This window comes from Eulemur rufifrons, chromosome 8, assembly GCF_041146395.1.
Source record: "Eulemur rufifrons isolate Redbay chromosome 8, OSU_ERuf_1, whole genome shotgun sequence".
NCBI classification, from domain to species: domain Eukaryota; kingdom Metazoa; phylum Chordata; class Mammalia; order Primates; family Lemuridae; genus Eulemur; species Eulemur rufifrons.
Genome location: NC_090990.1, coordinates 18,689,566 through 18,709,641, shown reverse-complemented (window position 1 = coordinate 18,709,641; position 20,076 = coordinate 18,689,566). Strand labels below are relative to the sequence as shown.

General features: G+C 42.3%; 1 protein-coding gene and 1 non-coding gene across 3 annotated transcripts; both read right to left on the bottom strand.

The window, feature by feature from the left end:
• Window positions 1-356: 356 nt before the first annotated feature.
• PPP1R8 (protein phosphatase 1 regulatory subunit 8) lies at window positions 357-18,986 on the bottom strand. 2 transcript variants are annotated; one of them, XM_069477535.1, is made up of 7 exons: window positions 18,529-18,986; window positions 16,933-16,993; window positions 11,866-12,019; window positions 9,736-9,956; window positions 7,817-7,961; window positions 4,299-4,363; window positions 357-1,957 (listed from the first exon to the last, which is right to left on the bottom strand). In XM_069477535.1, the coding sequence occupies exons 1-7, from the start codon at window positions 18,546-18,548 to the stop codon at window positions 1,604-1,606; spliced, it is 1,020 nt and encodes a 339-aa protein (XP_069333636.1). In that variant the 5' UTR covers window positions 18,549-18,986; the 3' UTR covers window positions 357-1,603. The 2 variants fall into 2 exon arrangements, with proteins under 2 accessions (XP_069333636.1, XP_069333635.1); XM_069477534.1 differs by having other exon boundaries at window positions 18,877-18,986.
• On the bottom strand, window positions 15,291-15,456 carry LOC138391189 (small Cajal body-specific RNA 1). Its single transcript, XR_011234802.1, has one exon. It is a non-coding gene; the product is annotated as a small Cajal body-specific RNA 1 (non-coding RNA).
• Window positions 18,987-20,076: the final 1,090 nt, after the last annotated feature.

The following is a 20,076-nucleotide window of genomic DNA, read 5'->3' as shown; positions in this document are numbered from 1 at the left end:
TACAGAGTAGGTGAGTAGGCTTAAACAAACGCCCTAACCAGGCGTGGTGGTGCACGCCTGTAGCCCCAGCTACTCAAGAGGCTTGTGGCAGGAGGATCACTTGAGCCCAGTTCAAGGCTGCAGTGAGCTATGATGACACCATTGCACTCCAGCCTGGGCAACAGAGCGAGACCTGTCTCTTAAGAAAAAAACAAAAACAAAAACACACCAACCTGTAGAAAACCCCACAAAATACCATAGAGCCCAGTCTCCCCTCTTATGAGATCTGTTCTGTCTCCTGATGAAGGGCAACAGGCACCTCCTAACCCACTTTGCTTTGCCGGGCTTCAGTCTGGGGACTGAATCTCTAATTAGAATTTCCATATTCATCAGAAGCACCTTTTCTTGTGGTAATAAAATGGGGACAGAGTTATCACTTCCCAAGCCCGAATGACATGCCTTTAACAAATACTCCCTGATGGCAGTGAGAATCAGTGACTAGACAGACTCACAGACTGCACGGACTACACCCGAATGACAAAAGTTACGTTTAATTTACAATGTAATAAAGGTTACAGGTAAAAAGCTACACATAAAGCGTGAAAAGGCCTATTACACAAATGTACAAATCTCTGTACAAAGCTCATACCAATGTTTCCTACCTTCGTCTCCTGTTTGTTAGCCAGGTTTAGTCCTGGAGCTCCGGGTAACGGGAGCTCTCGATCCAGGGGGGAAGAGCCTCCAAGCCAACATCTAGAAATTCTTAGAGACATCAGCTACTTGCAAAGTAAAATCTTTTCCTTTTTAATTTGAATTGCCCTAACTTGTTATATCCTTTAAAAATTGCCTTCAAAACACACTTAAAAAGGAAAGTAATGCCACAGAGAGTAGAGGATAGTACTCTGGAATTAAATAAGAAACTTCAGCAAGTGGAGTGCTCAGGTTTGACAAGAAAACAAAGTTCAAACAATACTGTAAGTTAAAAAGTGTAAACCTGTGTCTATGGCACTGGTCACTCACAAGGGAAAATCAAAATGTTCTCATTCCAACAGAAAGGACAAAAGAGAAAAGCCTAACTACTGGACCTCAAAACCACTGACCCAAGAAAACATTTTTGAGTTTAAACCTTGGCTTAACTACAGAATTCTAAGCCTTCTTTGGATCAACCTGGGATCCACGGCAACCCTTTTGCTATCTGGGACTTGCAAGGATAGTAGATATAAATTAGGCTACTGGAGCCCCCAGGCTGGTGATGCTACTGTAACCTCCACAGCTCTGGCGTCAACCTGAGGGCCTGGGATATCAGACTTTCCATAAAAATATCCTACAAAGAGGGAGAAAGAAAGAAGGAGGTAGTGGAAAGCTGGGGAAAGAGCCTGGGCAGTCAGTCTATGTAAGAGGATATATGAAACCTTTCTCTATACTGAAAGTGTTCTGAAGACAGGTTTTTACGGGATATTTCAACCCCACCCCAGTTTTAATGTTACATGGTTAGGACCCCAGGAGACAGTCTGAAAGACAATACTGAACACATGGAAAGTTTTTCTCCCTAGTTCATTAGCTCCCCCCTCACCCTTCTAACCCCATTCCCACCCAATCCCACCCTTCTCCACAACCAAAAATATCAAATCAGTAAGGAAGGTGTGGGCTTCTTGCCCGGCCAAGCCTCTTTTGCATATTTCTTCTTCTTGGGTTCATTTACAGCTTCAGGGTTATAGACTGCAGGGTTCGGTGCAGGGTTCATGTTCACTGCTGACGGCACAACGGGAGTCAAGTCCACATCAGGGGCGAGGTTCGGGTATGGCATGGGCAAACCACCAATGAGTGCTGTCCCATGGATGCCATGCGGCTGGGAGCCGGCCTCACTGTGTGTGGGGGGCAGGCCCCCGTAGAGTCCTCCGCTGAAGGCAAAGTTCTGAATACGCCTGTTCCCTGATTCTTCTAGGCCCAGGGAGCCAGGGCCTTCCACTCGCTTCTTCTGTGGTTTGCAGTGAAGAGAGGGGAGAGAACAGAGAGAGAAGAGGTGAGGCCCAAAAGCGGTTAGTTAGTTAGCGTTTTCTAGTCCAGCCTTAGAAAAATGGCCTTTGGAAAAGCTCTTAAATTCTAGGCTGTTTTGTTTTTCAAATAACCTATTTGACGGTCCTGAAATCCTAGCATTTAAAGGGACCTTACCAGTCATTTCACATGGTGGTTCCCAAACACTGCACTACAACAAAGCTTTCACCATCCTATGCCAAACCGAAAAAAATGAGAATAGTGTTGTTGAGTAAAACTTATCCAATTTAAATGACTCTTCTTTATCCTAAGGTCATTCAGCTCCACTCTTACTCTGACGTTAAAAATGCTCTTTTAGAAAATGGAAGTGATAAAAGATGGTAAGAGGTATTTATATTTTTCTTTTTTGGGGTGAGGGGAGTCAGTGTCTCCATGTTCAGTGCCCAATTTTTAAACATTAATCCGACAGCAAAACAAATATATAGTGAAGGAAGTAGTTTATTGGTTGCCTGGGAGTGGGAGGGGCTTGGCTGCAAAGGGACAAGAGGAAACGTTTTGAGGTGATGGAAATCTTCTATATCTTGATTATGCTGGTGGTTACACAGATGTAGACATTTGTCAAAACTCAAACTATATGCTTAAATGTGTGTCTTTTATTGTACGTAAATTATTTATTGATTGATTGCTTGATTGAGACAGAGTCTGGCTTTGTTGCCCAGGCTAGAGTGAGTGCCGTGGCGTCAGCCTAGCTCACAGCAACCTCAAACTCCTGGGCTCAAGCAATCCTCCTGCCTCAGCCTCCCAAGGAACTGGGACTACAGCTGCGAGCCACCGCACCTGGCTAATTTTTGTTTCTATTTTTAGTTGACTGGCTAATTTTTTCTATTTTTAGTGGAGAGGGGTCTCGCCTTTGCTCAGGCTGGTCTCAAACTCCTGACCTCAAGCGATTATCCCACCACAGCCTCCCAGAGTGCTAGGATTACAGGCGTGAGCCACCACGCCTGGCCTATTATATGTAAATTATACCACAATAAAATTGACATAAAGGTAAAAATATCTGCTGATTTTGTACTTTAATGACAACAGAACACTCCAAAGGAGAAACAAAAGAAAAGGAAAAAAAAAAAGAAAAAGAAAAAAGAAAGCGAGAGTGAGAGAGAGAAAGAGAGAAAAGAGCTCAAGGGGAAATTTGGCATGAATATAATGGAGTTCCAAGGAAAAACTTCATTTTCTACTTTTCCACACTGGACTAAAGCTCATGAAAGATCTCCCCACACCTATAGTTCTTTTAGATTAAACAGACTAAGCAGGCACTCTGACATATCTTACCAGTTTAGTTTAATATATTCTGAAGATTTTTTTAAAAATTAAAACTCTATAGCATCTCTGACCAGCATCTTCCAATCACTTCTTTTCCTTTTTTTTTTTTTTGTACGCCCACCGCAGCTGTCCACAGGATCCAATCACTTTTTAAATACCTCTATTAACAGGGATCTCCCTACTTTAAGGGGCGGTTTGTTCTCTGTTGGACAATTCTAGCTATGAGGTAGTTCCTCCACATGTTGAACAATCAGAGCATCTCTGTAACTTTCACCTCTCGGTTCTTCAACATATCTGATCTTTAACCTATTCAGATCTGGGCTGACCTGCCTACCTGTGCCATTCCCATTCCCAAAATAAAGGGCATGGCAATGATGCATGTCCCTCGCCCAGTAGTTTACTTTGAGTCAGGAGGCGAAGGCCACAGAAAGGTGGGCCTCTCTCTGCACTCTTCTGGAAGGTAAATTTACAGACACAGATTGCACATAATTTACATGAAACATCAAGCTGCCTAGTTACCTTGAGCCTTTCTGTGGTACCTTAGGACTCCCTAAACATAGGTGGGGTAAAATTATTTCCACAGAATGAAAAATGGGGGAGGAGCATAGAATGTGTGTTTTTTTTTGAGACAGAGTCTCACTCCGTCACCCCAGGTAGAGTACAGTGGTATCATCATAGCTCACTGCAACCTCAAACTCCTAGGCTCAAGCTATCCTGCTTCAGCCTCCCAAGCAGCTGGGACTACAGGCATGTACTGACACCCAGCTAATTTTTCCATTTTTAGTAGAGATGGTGTATCACTCTTGCTGATCTTGAACTCCTGAGCTCAAGCAATCCTTCCACCTCAGCCTCCCAGAGAGCTAGAATTATAGGCATTAGCCACCATGCCCAAACTAGAATGTGTTTTAAAATTAAGCACTTACTTAACACTCACCTACATGGAAAAGCTACATTTAAACCCAGACTGTACAGCATTTCAAATGCTGTTATAATGTGCTTCCTACCTTGACTGGGACCACTGCAGTTTGCACCATGTTCCTGAAGCGACCAACTGAGGGATCCACGTCCTCTGCAAAAAGAGATGAGGGCAGGGTTGGTTTGGTACTCTACTGGGAGGAATAAGGGTATAGGGCTCACTGCAAATAAAACAATCACAACAACTCACATTAAAACAGTGTAAGTGTTTACTGTGTGCTGGGCACTGTGCTAAATCCTCACGACAATCCTGTGAGGCAAACACTACTGCAATAAACAGTGAATAGACTAGAAAACAAAGTGAGGCTTGCAGGAGTAAAGTGACTGGCCCAGTCACCCTGCTGGAGGGGCAGGAGCCAGGACTTGAGTCCAGGCAGCCAGAGACAGATCTGTGCTCTGCACCACTGTGCTGTGCTGCCTCCCCGAAGTTCTTTCCTGTTCCATACACTTTCTTCTTTTAAGGTGAGAGAAAAGAGTAGATATTATGTTTTATCAGTGATAAAACAATGCCATGTCAACAGGGCACGTACCACACACCTTGCTAATGCCTGCTCATTAGCAAAAAACAGATTTAGGACTCAGACCCAGGACTTCAAATTTAACCTGGTCTTTTGACCTGAATAACCTGAACTGTATACAATCAAGTCTTTTACTAAAGGATCAGAAGCCCCCTGGACAGGGTGGGAAAGTGGCTCTCTTTTCATAGCTTGCACACACACCACTAACCCTACAAAGCTTCCAGCTTCACTCACTCCGCACGGAGACAGCACTGAGCCTAAGTGAAGGACCTGCTTTTCAGTCATTCTCTCAGGCCTCACTTAATTGGACGTCAGGCATGGAAATAAAGAGCAAGATACCGTCCCACCTTTGAGGAGTTCACAGTTAACAGAGCCAGATAGGCTGCGACACACAGAAGTGCTTCAAGAGAAGTGCACAGTGGTGCTCCTGGAGCACAGAGGGGATGTTTAGGCCGGATGATCACCTAGGATGCGGGAGTTTTCCCACTGAAGGTTGAATGAGTGGAAACATTCACTCTGAGGCAGGCACAGACTTATCATCACTACTAGAGAAAACCACTCTAAGCCCCTTTAACTTAATATAGTTGTAATCTTATTTTAAATGCATTGAGGTTGCTTGCTATTGAAAGAAACACTCTTATGAATCCTCCTGGAAAACAAAGAATCCCTATTTAATAATTAGCCCCTGGTTTAAGTTTGGCTTTTCACATATTAGGATACTTAAAAAGATACCCTGGTATTACGTTCACAACCAGTCTTTGCTCAAAGAATGAAAAAACAGCTTCTAAATGAAAGAAGAGAGAAGAAAAATATCCAGGCTCATTAGGAAGGAGACAAGGTCTCTAAAAAGACACCCTGATCTTCTTTCATTGCCATAGGAGCCTGTTCCAACCATCTTCTCAGCAAGGAGAGCTAAATGAAGCCCAAGAGCAACTGGAGCCCAAGAGGAGTGGCTAACAGGCGATGTGCCCTACATGTGCACGCAGGCCTGAGCTGCTCTGGGGGCCCCTGTCTTGAGATGGCTAAATGGTTCTCAGGGCTCTCAACCTCTCTTCAATCTCTCTACGCATCTTAGTTCTGGAGAGAAAGGATATACCCATTGCAGGATATCTGTGCTCTTGGACGACTTATCAATAAATTCCTTGCTAATTCTACTTCTAATGTAGGAAAGGCTGCATGGGTGAAAGGCAGATGATGATGGTGATAATGGCTAACATGTATTGAGGGCTTACTGAGTGTCAAGCACTGACTTTCAAGCACTGACCTTAAGTATATGTACATTTATTAACTCATTTAACCTTCCCACCAAGCCTGTGAGGTCAGTGGTCTGCTAAGTCACTTGACCAACGCCATACAGCTAAGTGGGAAAGTGGATTTCAGACCCAGGCCCTCTGATTTCAGAACCTGTGCTCTTAACCACTATACCATACTGCCTGAATACATTGCTTTAAGAAAACTCTAATTCGCAAGGAGAAAAATAGAGCAGATCAGACCCTGACTTGCAAAGGAGACTTAAGAGATTGTCTAGGCAGATTGCTGGCTGCCGTACAAACAGAAGCATGTTTAAAAATACAAAGTTTTTGGTCCAGCCCCTGGAAATTCTTATTCAATAGGTTCTGGGGCCCAGAAATAAGCTTCTCAGATTGGTCATCCAGCCCCTGCCTGAACACTTCCCTCTAGCACTCCTTACTATAATCCATTCACTTCACATACCATTGGAAAGCAAGCTTGTGGTCACTAGAAAGAATGCTCTGATCTCTTTCACAGCAGGAATCCTTTTAATTCTTCTTCTGAAGGTAAGCCAGGGATTTGCTGGGGTTTTTTATTTGTTTGTGTTTTAAATGTTTAGCCAAATACTTGGTGGCCACTGGCTCTGGTTTTGCCCTCCTCCCTCTCTCCCTTGCCCCTCCTCCCCTCCCTCCTTCCCTTCTTCATTCCTTCCTCCGTCCCTCTTTCCCTCCCTCCTTGCAATTGAAGGCAGGAGTGCAGGCATGGCCCTCAATCTTCTCTCCCTCATGCTTGCTCCCCTTAAATCCCCAGCATCCAGGGGACTGTACTCCAGAGCTGTGAGCTCCTCCCCCGTGAGGACAACTCATTTGGGTGAGTTCTGGTCAGAACACAGACCCGTAGAGCTACTATCCCCACCATGCTTCTACTAATGCAATCTTAAACTGCACTTGATTAGTTTCTACATCCCCTTGATGACTCAGACTACATTTTCAATTAACTAAAATCCCTAGATTTTTTTTTCCATGAGCTGTCACTGGAGCAGATCTTCTCCATTTAAATAATTGATATTTTAAACCTAAATGTAGGACTTGAAAGTCATCCTCATGGCATTTCAGTTTGGGAAATAAAAGCAACTTGTTAGGCTGCGTTCCTTGCTTCCATCCACTGAGATTTGTTTTCAAACAAGGTTTTAAAAAAAGAATCCCATCATCGTATAAACTATACGTACCTCCCAGCTCTGTGGTATACGTGAGAGATAACTTGAGTCCAATAAATGAATGTTGAATGATGGAACAACTTGTTAACCTTAGTGGCCTTCCCTATAAACATCTTGCTGAAATTTCCACATAAAGTATCTGTAAGTTATTTCCTTACAGAAAGACTCGAATGGGATTAATGGTGACAGCAGAAGGTTCCCTAACCTTGGAGTTACCAATGCTACCGAAAATCCCATAAAGACAATAATCTTCTGTTTTGAGGTAAAGACAATAAATGCCTATACATTACTTAAACTTCCACCATGACACAGACATAGTGAATCAGCAGAGAATTTGAGAGCAACAGCCTCGCTCTCTACACTGTATAATACAGGGCCCTTCCTTTGGCCATTTCTTTCACACTGTAACTGGCTTGAGTGTTCGGAATACTCCACCAATGAATTGTACAAAAACATCTCCCCTTGATATAGCACCTCTTATCCTAAACCTTGTTGAAAAACATCACAACTGACCTGTCGGTTGTGTATGCTACTCTCTAAGACCACAGCCTTTTCATCAGAAGAAACTAGGAAGACACCTCACCTGGGTTGATGATCTCATCATCCTCACTGAACGTCACCCGTGAGTTCTTCCTCTTCCTCTTTGGTCTCTGAATGTCCAGATTTCCCTCCTCAATGGTGAGGGTAGAAATCCGCTTGTTGTGGGCAGTGTTGAACTCTGTCAGGTTCTATAGACCAGGGTTCACACAGGAAAGACAGGAGTCAGTACAAAGGAGATATGATAGGGAATACTAAATAAAGGACAGCAAAGCGTTAGGGATAAACTTTGACCTCCCAAGGCAGATGAGATTCTTTTTTGCATTTGGAGAAGATTCATATCATCCCAAAGCTGCCAATATGAACAAGTTTCATTTGAAAGAACATGGAACATTCTCATTGACTAGTAGGGGGCAGTGATATTCAAAAGGAGGTACAGTGCCTTGAGCTGAGAACAGGTCATCTGTGCAAATACACCTGAGTTGAGGTTTTTTTGTTTTTAAGAAAGGATATCATGTCATCATGCTGAGAATTAAAAGGAAATATGACTAGGAAGAACTTCAAGTATTGCTTTTTAAGTATATGATAACAAAACAGAGATGAAAACGGACAACTGACTGCTTCTTTCCAGTAGTTCTCTCCTTTGAAATTCTTAAGGACACTGCCAGTGCACTTAATTTACAATGATAATATTTTGTCATTCCCCATCCTGTGTTTGGCCCCAATTCTATTCATTCATAACCATCTCATGATTTTTTTTTTTTTTTTAAAGGGACAAGGTTTCAGTGTGTTGCCCAGGCTGGTCTCGAACTCCTGGGCTCAAGTAATCCTCCCACCTCAGCCTCCCAAGTAGCGGGGACTACAGGTGTGAACCACCATGCCCAGCTCATCTCAATGATTAACTTGGTCATAGCACTGTTGCTTGCCTCTTCCCAATCCACAGGACTTATTCCAATCTGGTACAAACTACCAGTTTGAAATATTCCAAATGTCCTAAAAATGAAGATCCAGAGAGGACCTAACATACTGAACTAAGACAGGGAAGCACAGAAGTGGCCTGGAGGGAAATGGGCAAGAGTGACTGCACAAGGTCCCTAGCTATGAAGCCATTTCTTCTGAACAAAATGACTTCTCAATTTTAAGATTTCTATTGTGCTTTTCTTCCTTAGGGTTGGGAAACTGCCTTAGTGTACAGGAATAGTAAATGTATGTGGATAGCTAGGGACATGCTTACATTTGGCCTATCTGAACAGACCAGTCACACCAGTGCAGTGACAGACATGTGAAGGACTACAGCTACAACACAAACTACTGGGGTTGGGTTCTAGAAAAAGAAAACTTTTAGCACTTTAAAATTCATGGCCTTCAGGGCAGCCATGCCCATAAGAACAAAAGCAGTCTAGTTTTATTCAGAAGATTCCTGGGTGTTCAGACAGTACCAAAATAAGCTACATAAATGAATGAAAGCGCGAGTCTCTCCAAGCCAGTGCTATCTGATAGAACCTTCTGTGATGATGGAAATATTCTCTATCTGCACTATCCAATATGGTAGCCACTAGCCACATGTGACTACAAAATACTTGAAATGTGGTTAGTGGCTACCACACCGGATAACATTGCTGTAAGTAGTCAGAAGGACAGAAAAATGTAACTCCCAGTCTTGGTGGCTTCTAACAGCCAGTGAAGGTACATAAGAAAACTGGGGTGTGTGTGTGTTGGGGGGGTTGTCTAGTAACAGGTAAACCCAGTTTCCTTGTTAGCCCTGGTCATATATAAACAAATCCACACAATGAGGCTCTCCAAGGTATGTCACAGCTGGCCACACCGCATTGCCACAAGCCCATTACTGGACTCGAGAGACCCTCCTGCTGCTAAGTCATTGGCATTTCAAGCTACACAGAACAGCTACACACCGCAAAGACCAAGGTTCCCAAAGACAAAACAATGACATAGACATGGAATTACATCAAGCTCAGTTTCTTCCTCTGGAAGCCCCAGTAAGCCCTTGAGTTCATCATCCTCTCCACCCATCTTCTCATCTCCTTTCACAGCTGATGGCAATGTCTGAGGCTTCTCACGCAGAGTGTACGCCCTTGTGGATGCACCAAAAGAGACCGTGGAATCGATGGGGATTTGCTGAGGCTTGTGAGGTTCCAAGCGAATGTGACCCAAGAAAGTGCCGTGTGCTGGGAATAATCAAATCAGAAATATAAGGGGAGAAATCAAAAACAATCTAAGTTTTAGAAGAGAGGGTATGATCTTCAACTTTCTTATCAGGTGAGCACCTCCTAGCACATCAGTTTTGTTTTGTTTGTTTTTAACTTATAAAAAAAAAAATGCCACAGTCAGGATCATGGTCAGAAAACATAAGCTTTTTAAAATGAAATTGGCACTGGGTCTACTGCAGCCATCGTGTGTTACAGTGAGAAGGAAAATTCCTTCACTGAGCCTTGAATCTCTTCAGTGGATTTCTTACACGTCTTCAGACCTGTTGCTCCCCCAGTAACAAAGACCACTGCCTGTTGTCTGCTGCCAGACAGGCTTGGCTCCATTCTGCATCCAGCAGGAATGGCTCCAACCCAGCAGAAGGCATGACTCCCAAGGCAGAAGATGGGAATCACTGCCCTCTCCAGCCCCAAGTCAAAGGAACCAGCCCCAAGTCAAAGGAACGTTGACTGTCCTGATGGCAGTTATGCTTGGGTCTTCCCCAGGACAAGAAAGGTGCTTGGCTGAAACAGGTGCAATATCAAAGCCAAGGCAAGCCAAAATCCTGCTAAGGGTTCTGAACGTTTTCCACATCAGCATTCTGTATGTTATTAAATGGAGAGAAAAGATAAGTACTTGTGAGATCGGGCTCTCCAAGTCCCTCACATAAGCAGATTAGGGTGGTGTGTCTGTGTGTGTGGTAGTGGGGGAAAGGGGGAGTCAAATATGACAAACCCAGGAAGCAGGACCCTTTACATTTTACACTCTATTTACACATGGGCAAAATGAACAAACTTCAAGGCCCCGTGCAGTCAAGTCTCAATTGCAATTCTGTGGATCATCTTAGGCAAAGTTTAAAATCTTATTAGTTGGAGTGTGCTCGTAGAATTAAAATTATTATTATTCATAGTCAAAGCAAAATGTAGCTGGGATAAGGAACTATTATAAATAATTAAATTTTGCTCAAAACAAGTACTTTTAAAATGTCCTGCACTGCTGCTCTACTACATTTATGGAGCTAATCATGGCTTCTGCTTAAATTGGATCACAATTTATCATGGTCCTATAAACATCTGAATACCCATAATCCCCAGTTCCTGGGTGCCTTTTCTGTTCTCTATACAGATGCTCCTGGACTTACAATGGGTTTATGTCCCAGTAAACTCATTGTAAATTGAAAACATCACAGTCGAAAATACATTTAAAGGATAAGATGGTCAAGATCGTGGACTGCGCAAGTCCTAACTCACGTGCGATGCCATTACTGGCTTGCCGCCTTCATGCTAGGCAAGTATCCTGAGTTTTATCTCAAGAGTAATTGCCTTCCTCCTCTTCTCACCAGAAGCAGGAGACACAGATGGGCGCTTTGTACACACGATGGGATTGGAAAACACAAAATACAATATCCAAAAAAAACTGGCAACATAGTACGCTGTACAGTTGTTTACCCCTGTGACCCTGTGGCTGACTGGAAGCTGTGGCCCGCTGCCACTGCTCAGCATGGCAAGAGAGTATCCATCGTATTGCAGATTGCTAGCCCAGGAAAAGATCAAAATTCAAAATTCGAAGTACAGTTTCTACTGAATGCATATCACTTTTGTACCATCCTAAAGCTGAAAAATCATTAAGTTGAACCACTGTAAGTCAGGGACCATCTGTATATGCCATTGCCTCCTCCAGGACAGTGCCCCCAAAGCCCTCTTCTCTCCATAGTCAGTCATCAATTATCTCAAGAAAATATGAGAATCACAGGAACAGAGAAGGGCTGATTTTAAAACCAAACATAAACTTTTTCCTCGACTAATAAAACAGGGTTTCCGAACTAAAGAACCCTAAGGGCATTTTCACGCTGCCCAAAGGGAACACGTGAATTGGTAGGGAGTTACTTACTACTATTGAGATCTATCAGGAAAACTCTCTTCAGATGCTTGTGGTAGACCAGTGCAGCGTGGACCCGAGAGCAAGACTGGTGGTCAATGGTAAAGTCACACAAATCAGGGTTTCTCCCAAATAAGTAATACTTCTTCTCATCAATAATCAGTTTCTAAATAAATATTAAATTAAATATTACTTAAATCTTGTTTCAACAGGGTTTACCAAAAACTCTTCCAATAAAATAAGTAGAGGATCTTGAGTAGATAAAATTCCTTACCAAGTGGAAAAAAAAAATATTTCCTGTTATTCTTCAACATAAAGAACTTAGAATAATTTTCTAACTTTTTTTTTTTTTTTTTTGAGACAGAGTCTCACTCCATCGCCCCAAGTACAGTGCTGTGGCATCAGCATAGCCCACTGCAACCTCAAACTCCTGAGCTCAAGGATCCTCCTTCCTCAGCCTCAGCCTCAGCCTATAGTAGCTAGGACTACAGGCACCAGCCATCACACCTGGCTAATTTTTTCTATATTTTGTAGTGACAGTCTTGCTCCTGCTCAGGCTGGTCTTGAACTCCTGACCTCAAGAGATCTCCTCCAGCCTTGGCTTCCCAGAGTGTTAGGATTACAGGTGTGAGCCACTGCACCTGGACCGATGGATCTTAATTTTAAGTCAATCAGGAAACAAGAAGCATAAAAGCTATGTCTATAAGGTAATAAGATTGTTTTTCAGAAAATATACATTCAAATGAAGATTATCACTTGGTTGGGAAAGGAATGAGGTAAAAACACCTATCTATATTCTAATCGTGCTGCTATAGCCCCGAAGTATTTTTGGAACTCTCTTTAGGAACTGGAATTATATTAGACATCACTGTATGTGCCGTTAAATCCCACTTTATTGTCCCATTTCACTTTGACAGCAAAAAAATATGCAGAGTTAATTCTAAGTGAGTATTTACTGTGTCCAAATATGAACTACCTCACATGGCAAAGATTTTCCAGATTTGGGGAAGGGAGATGTGGGAATTAACTATTACTGCTAGGCATTTTAAACATTAACTCATTTAATCTTCAAAACAACTCTGTGAAGCAAATATCACCTCTATTGTTAAAGATAAGAGAATAGATTCAGAGAGTCAGTCATCCAAGGTGGCCCAGCTGGTGAAGTGGCAGATCTGGGACTGAAGCGCAGGTGTGACTGACCTGCAGTGCTAATATTCTAAACAATGTGCCATAGGTCCGGAACCCTTCTAAGAGAAGAGCTCCAAACTGTTCTCAGGCTGCTACTGTGGCACTGGAAAAAATAAAACTACATAATGCCCCAATACAATAGCAGAAAAGGGGATTTTACAGATCAGCAAACTGTTATTTAAAAATTGTGAGGGGAGAAGGGGCTGACATAGGAGTGTTAACTTTTTTATTTTGCCAAATAAGGACATTAAAAAACAAAGTGTCATGGATTTAGTATCATCATTTTATAAAAGAAAAGCCATTTTATCGGTAAATGAGTAGGAAGGGCAAGGATGAAGGATCATTCTTTGAGCTGAATTTAGCTTTATGAAAAACTCACTACACTCCCCTTATGTTTCTTTTAATCCTGGATCAGTAAAGATTTTGCCACATATTAGTTGTAAACCCGGCTGTCATAAATGAGGGACTCTAGGTGAATTATTGCTAATGCTTCTTTCAATGCTAGTGGTCTAGTAATCTAGCATGACCACCTGAAGAATAACTCTCATTAGGATATGTTGTGTTTTTCCTTTAAACACAAGGTCTCATTAAGCTCTTGTTCACATTTTACACTATACTCCTAAAATCCCTGAGAAAAGACAGCACAAAGCTGAGTAGAGAAGTATACTCAAGTTAGCACCAGGCTAGGAATCAAGAGGCTTGTATTTCATTCCTGGCTCAGTCCTTGAATTCACAGTGGGCATAATCTCCCCTATGCTTTTGCATTGCCCTTAAAAACCAAAAGATATACCTCAAGCATTAATAACGTAACAACTGCTGAGCACTCCTGTACTACACACTGTGCTATGAGTTTCATTTCATGTTATGTAATTTCATCCTCACAACCACCCTATGAGATGGGTAGGTACTATTCTTCCTACTTTTTTTTTTTTTTGAGACAGAGTCTTACTCTGTTGCCCAGGCTAGAGTGCTGTGGCGTCAGCCTAGCTCACAGCAACCTCAAACTCCTGGGCTCAAGTGATCCTCCTGCCTCAGCCTTCCAAGTAGCTGGGACTACAGGCAGGTGCCACCAGGCCGGGCTAATTTTTTCTACATATTTTTAGTTGTCCAGCTAATTGCTTTCTATTTTTTTAGTAGAGACAGGTCTCACTCTTGCTCAGGCTGGTCTCGAACTCCTGAGCTCAAACGATCCGCCCGCCTCGGCCTCCCAGAGTGCTAGGATTATAGGCATGAGCCACCATGCCCGGCCTCTTCCTACTTTTATAGATGACAAAATTGAGGCATAAAGATATTAATTAACATACTCGTGTTCACACAGCTAAATATTTGTGGGCTGGGTTAGAAATTCAGATTTGTCTAGCTTCAGAGTCTAAGGTCTTTTAATCACTACATTATATATTTTCTTCATTCTACTTACATCAAAAAATACACCATATGGCAAGGAATATTTCAAGGAGTGAATAAGTACTGTGGGTCACAATTTTAATTTTTCTTTAAACAAGCACTTACCCAGTTTCTTTCAAGCTTGCCTTAAGGTTCAATTAGTTCAAGCTAGCTTAGATTATGTGGGTCACCTCTGGGAAACTCTGTCCAGCAGTGCTCATCTGCTGCTGACAGAGCTTGTTCCAGACCTACACTACTAACAGAGCACCAAGATTGAACAACAGCCTGACAGCTCAATCAGATAGTCACCTCCAGGTCTGCTTTGACCCAAGTTTTCAGATTTGGGTTAAAAATAAGACATTGCTTCAAAAAGACAGCCCTAAAATTTCAACATCTTTTTCTAAGTAATATCTATTCAGGCTGAATCTCACTGCATTTCTCATTCATATTTATATGCACACAGATTACATTCTCACAAACTTAAATTTGCTAACCACAATGCTCACATAGTAGTTTCAAGGAACATAAAAGACCATCAGCTCTTGGATTTTAATATGATAATGACTAAATTTCTATGACTCTAGGTTGCCAAAGACATACCAGAGATTTAGGGATTTGTTCGAGAGGAAAAAAAGAGAAAGAACCCCCAAATTAAATGCACACACTCACTATTAAAGGCATCCCAATTACCGAAATGCTAAAATGCATACAATTTTAACAGAAAATAATATGTCTTAGAATCAAGGAAATGTGTTAATTGTTGCACAATGTGCTTCTTCTGTCCAAGTGAATTAAATAATGTACTGGTCTTTCCATAGTCACTAAAGCCATAACTTCTTGATTAGCTATGGTCAGCACCACTATCCAATTGTGCCTCTGAGTTATAACTCAGAGTGTATCTTTACACACTGGGCTTACAAGACTCATGGCTTTTGTTTTAATATTGCACCTCTTAAACCCAGCTATCACAACATATCACAAGCCTTTGACACAAGGCAAGGATATAGATAGCTCGGTTAGTATCAAGTGCTGATCAAGTTTAAATCCTAAAAAATAAGCACATTTCAGGTCTACTCCTCTCAAGAACAATAGTGATGTCTAAGGATTGTAATTTAACAACTGTGTGGCAAATCAACACACCTAAGAGCACTGAAAGACAGAAAACATAATCAGCTAATGGAAACCAGTAATCAGAGGGGTTGTCGGTTTCTTCTTGTTGCAAACTAAAAACTAAATTCTAGTAATGAAATATAGATGCCTATATGCCTTCGAGCTCCATGCTATTTAGCAATATTTTGTATCTGTGGAATAATAATAGTAAAAAAGGTTTTACAGATATTTTAGCTAAATTATTTTCTTGAATAATCTCAATGTTTTGAATCTTTAAGATAGAAGAACCCATGACAAAAGGGTTCTTTCTGAACCTCACATGACGAGGTGAGGCCATGATGAATTAATAACAGGAGAATTCATTAAACCCATGGATGCCATAATACTTTGCAAAATACCTGGTTATCTCTACAACATCCTAAAAGTGACAACAATATATTTCAGAAGATCTCAGATAGCTATTCAAGTTAGCAATCATGGAGTTGCAAAGTTTGTAGCATATAGACCGAAGAAAAACAACTGCATTCAGTAATGGGGCTTTGAACCTAAATTCTAGCTAAGCAAGCAAACATAAAACAGGTCTGAGACACGGAGACTCACAGCTACATGGTCATAGTGGGCTTAATCTCCATTTCTTGGTAAATAAATAATACTGTAAGGATTAAGAAAAACTTAACCTAATAGCTAGTAAAAACTCATATTGTCTTTAAGTTCTATGTGATGTTCACTCTAGAGACTTGTATAAAAAGCTGGAATTCTGCTAAACGTTTCCTTTATAGTACTTATTTCAATTAAATTTATGTAATTTTTTGTGATTCTGTCTTTCCCACTGGATGACTTGAGGACAGAAATCATGTTTGTTTTGCTCATTGTTGTATTCCCTATGCTGAGCACAGTAAATGGCACATAGTAAACAATAAATGTTTTGAATGAATGAATGAATTTTACCACCATTCCACTCTCTTTTTTGAGCAAGCGTCTTAGTTTACCATATTTCTTTGAAGGGGTTGGTCCTGAATTTCATACAAACAACTTAAAAGTTAAACTCAATATATATCATTCATTTTCTTCTTCTTCAGTTATTATATATTGTATATCTTCTACACAACTCCATGTGCTCAGAGAATTCACCAAGTTAATAAGGCCTCTGGTATGATTAGAGCCCATCCACCTTCCACCACTTGGAAGGTGAGAGAAGTCACAAAAAACTGAGTGTCTGTGGTAGACATGAGCTTTGAGTGTGTTATATTACCATGTGCTTTTAATAGAAAAATAATTCAGGATGAAAGAAAGTAGCATTGCTGGAAAACAAAGCACAGGAGAGGGGGTGGAAAATGAGTCACTGGCAAAAATCCTTAGTGTGGTGGGGAAAAAGGGGGAAGACTTGTATTTTCATACCTCAATTAGTTTGTCTCCTTTGACTACATCCAGATGTAAACCAGGAGGGGGCTTACCTGCCCTGAAAAATAAGTGTGAAAAAAGCATTTTCAGGATGAGTTCATAAATACTATTTACAATCACTGTCCCATTCAACATTGCAGCTCTCCTACCAGCCTATAATTAGTTCATGTTCAAGCAGAAATGTCATCTACTTCACTGTTATTACAGCTCCATTCTACGTTTGACATGTCCCCAGTGATTCAATTGCTCTAAAACAGATTTTAGTGGATCCATATTTAGAGCAGCACCAAAGAAACTTGTATTTTAACACTGCATATTCACCTAGGCGAAAGCTGCACAGAGAGTACAAGTACTATAGCTAGGGTAGTATGGTTATCTGGAGTTTGAATCTGAGATTTGCCACTACCCTAATACCATATGAAGGTAGTATAAATCAGCTGTTGTTTGGGATGGTCAAGATTAGTCCCATCACAGAATTATAAGAGGTTACTGCCCTGAGCTCTGAGACCAAATCAGAGGTGCATAATTAGAGAATTAGGGCAATTCAATATCGTGTCACATGAAACCAGGTACCAAATGAATACAAGATATATGCTACTCTTGAACAAGTCTACAACAGCATGGTCAACGGAACTTTTCTCTATACTCCTACAGCCATACCATTCAAGATGGATACACATGTGTCAAAGCACCTAACACAGTGCGTGGTACATACCAGAACCTAATGAAATGGTAGGTGATCTCAAACAGTCTCTCCTAAATATGTTTGCTGTCCTGATCCAAATTTTGAAATTAATACAGCAAGGGACCAAAATGGACATATAATTTGTAGACTGAGGCAACTGGATATTCCAAAATTGCAAAGGGATCCAGAAGATAGCTACACATTCACTTGCTTCCTGCATTTGCTGATTTGAAGTTCGAAGAAAGAACAACCGTGTCACAGCCCTTACATTGGCACATAAAAAATGTATCCTTGTCTATCTAATTGAAGATGTAACATAGTCATCTCACAATCCTGCCGCAACCCCTCTATGGCAGTTGCTGAAAGGACAGTGGACTGGACAAAAGCCCATTTTGTCCGGGAAACAGGGAAAGGAATGTTATATCCAAAATATGCTTTCTGAATTCCTACTGTGTGCCTGACTTAGGCCTAGGAGCTGAGAATACAAAAATGCATCAGTCTTTGCCCTTGAGGATCTCAATATAACTAACGGGAAACAGATGAATAATATAAACAATACATTGTGATTAGCTACAGCAGAAATAGCTTTTAACTCAGACGTGTCTCCTTGCAAGGCAATTCATATTTATTCATCTTGTACCCTACTCAAATACCAAATTAAATTACTCCATTATTCCCAAGAACTTCTGAAGGGACGAAAAGGGTTCATTTCAACAATTCCTAATGCCCACCTGTGCTGGGCTTCGCGCTGGTCACTGAGAACACGAGGGTAACTCAGCGCCATCCCTGTCCTCAGGGAGCTCCCAGTCTGTGGGAGACAGACAGATACCGCAGCAACGACAGAGGGATGCGGGGCTCTGAGGTTGGGTTGGGGCTGGGAAGCTGGCTCGAGTCCGCTCGGGACTTACAGCAGGGGGCCAGGTACCATGCTCCACAAGAGCACCCGACACTCAAGTCGGGAGTTGGGGGTAAGTTTGAGGCCAAGGCCCCGAAGCGCCCCGGCCACCGGCTAACCACCCAAGGGGCTGCCTAAGTGAGCGCCTTTGAGCCCTCTACCCCAGGTTTCTTCAGTTCCTGGGCCCGGGCTCCAGGCTCCCGGTTCCTCCACACGTAGCCCGGCCCGGTGCAGCGAACAGTTTTTCCTCAACCATTCCAGGGTCTCTGAGCCGTTTGGCTTACCACAAAAAATGAGCCGCCCTTCCAACCCAGGATAGCTCAGGCCAGGCCACTCCAGCCCTGGCCGCCCCGCCACTCACCAAGTCGGGCAGTCGAACAGCGGGAGACTGGAGCCCGAGTTCGCGGCTGCCGCCATCTTGCGTCTCCCCCTCCCATTTGGCGGGCCTGAAGCACGCCGGGAAACTGGAAGACAGGATTAGGGGTAGGCGGTGGCATCCCGGCAAGCCTATGCGCACGCGCGCTCACGCACGCGCGCACGTACGTAAGCGGGGCGGTGCTTCTAGTGGGGACTGAGCTGATTTTCAGGTCTTTTTTTAGTGTTTGAGAGAGTTGGCCTTAACTGAAAGTCTCTAGTGGTTAGAGTTTTCCTTAGCCAGGAGGTGTCAAAGACAAAGGGGCTTGTAGGGAGGGGTGTCAGTCTCCTCCGACGTCCTCCTGCAAACGCTCCTGGGCTATAAAATCTTGCCGCTGCATCCTCCTTTAGGGTTTAGGTTAGCACTGTCAGCCTTTTGCCCTCAATCTAGAGAGACTCTAGAGGGTAAAACTGGGAGATTAGAGTGATCATTTACTGTTTTTCCTCTTCCAGCTCTTCTCCAGAAAGCTGCACCCTACCTCTAATCCAAGTCTGGGCCTTGAGAGCCTCTGTAGATTATCAGAGAAATCTACAGAAGGGGTTTATAAAAACTCTGGACAAGCTGGAGCCAATGAGCAGATCCAACAATCACAAGGCAGGTCACCAGAACATCACTGTGCATGGTTCAAATGGCTAATCAAGTTGTGTCCCCTTTGGAATTTTTACTTTTGGTCAGTGACAGCATTGTGCAAGGAAGCATTGGGATTGCTCGCTTGCCCTAGGGCCACTAGCTGGCTGAAAGAGACCATCAGTCTATTTAGCACTTATCTGGACAAGTTATGTATTTTATATGAATCATCTCATTTAATCCTCACAACAGTCTTGAGATAGGTATTATTATAATCCCTGAGGAGAGGCTCAGAGAAATTGAGTTGCCTAGCCTCACCCTGGTGAGGGGAATTCAAACCTAAATCTATGACACCAAAGGCCATACTCACTAATCACTAATCTCACACTTTGATGTTAGTACAATCATATTGATTAGCATGCAACTGATGTGCCTCTTTTCCACTTTTGTAAAAAACTTGGGAGGATTATCTAACCTGCAGTTTTTTCTTTTTTAAAGAAATCAATTGCAAAGTTATTGTTCACCCAGCAAGAGGAACTGCTCAGCAAGCTAAGGAATCTCTATGATGAAAGTATTTCT

Excerpts from the sequence above, each read along its gene's own strand:
- PPP1R8 (XM_069477534.1), bottom strand. The coding sequence starts at position 18,932 with ATGGCGGCAGCCGCGAACTCGGGCTCCAGTCTCCCGCTGTTCGACTGC. Across the intron at positions 12,020-16,932 it reads AAGGAGACAAACTAATTGAG|AAACTGATTATTGATGAGAA; the intron begins GTATGAAAATAC and ends ATATTTATTTAG. Across the intron at positions 9,957-11,865 it reads CCTGATAGATCTCAATAGTA|CACACGGCACTTTCTTGGGT; the intron begins GTAAGTAACTCC and ends GATTATTCCCAG.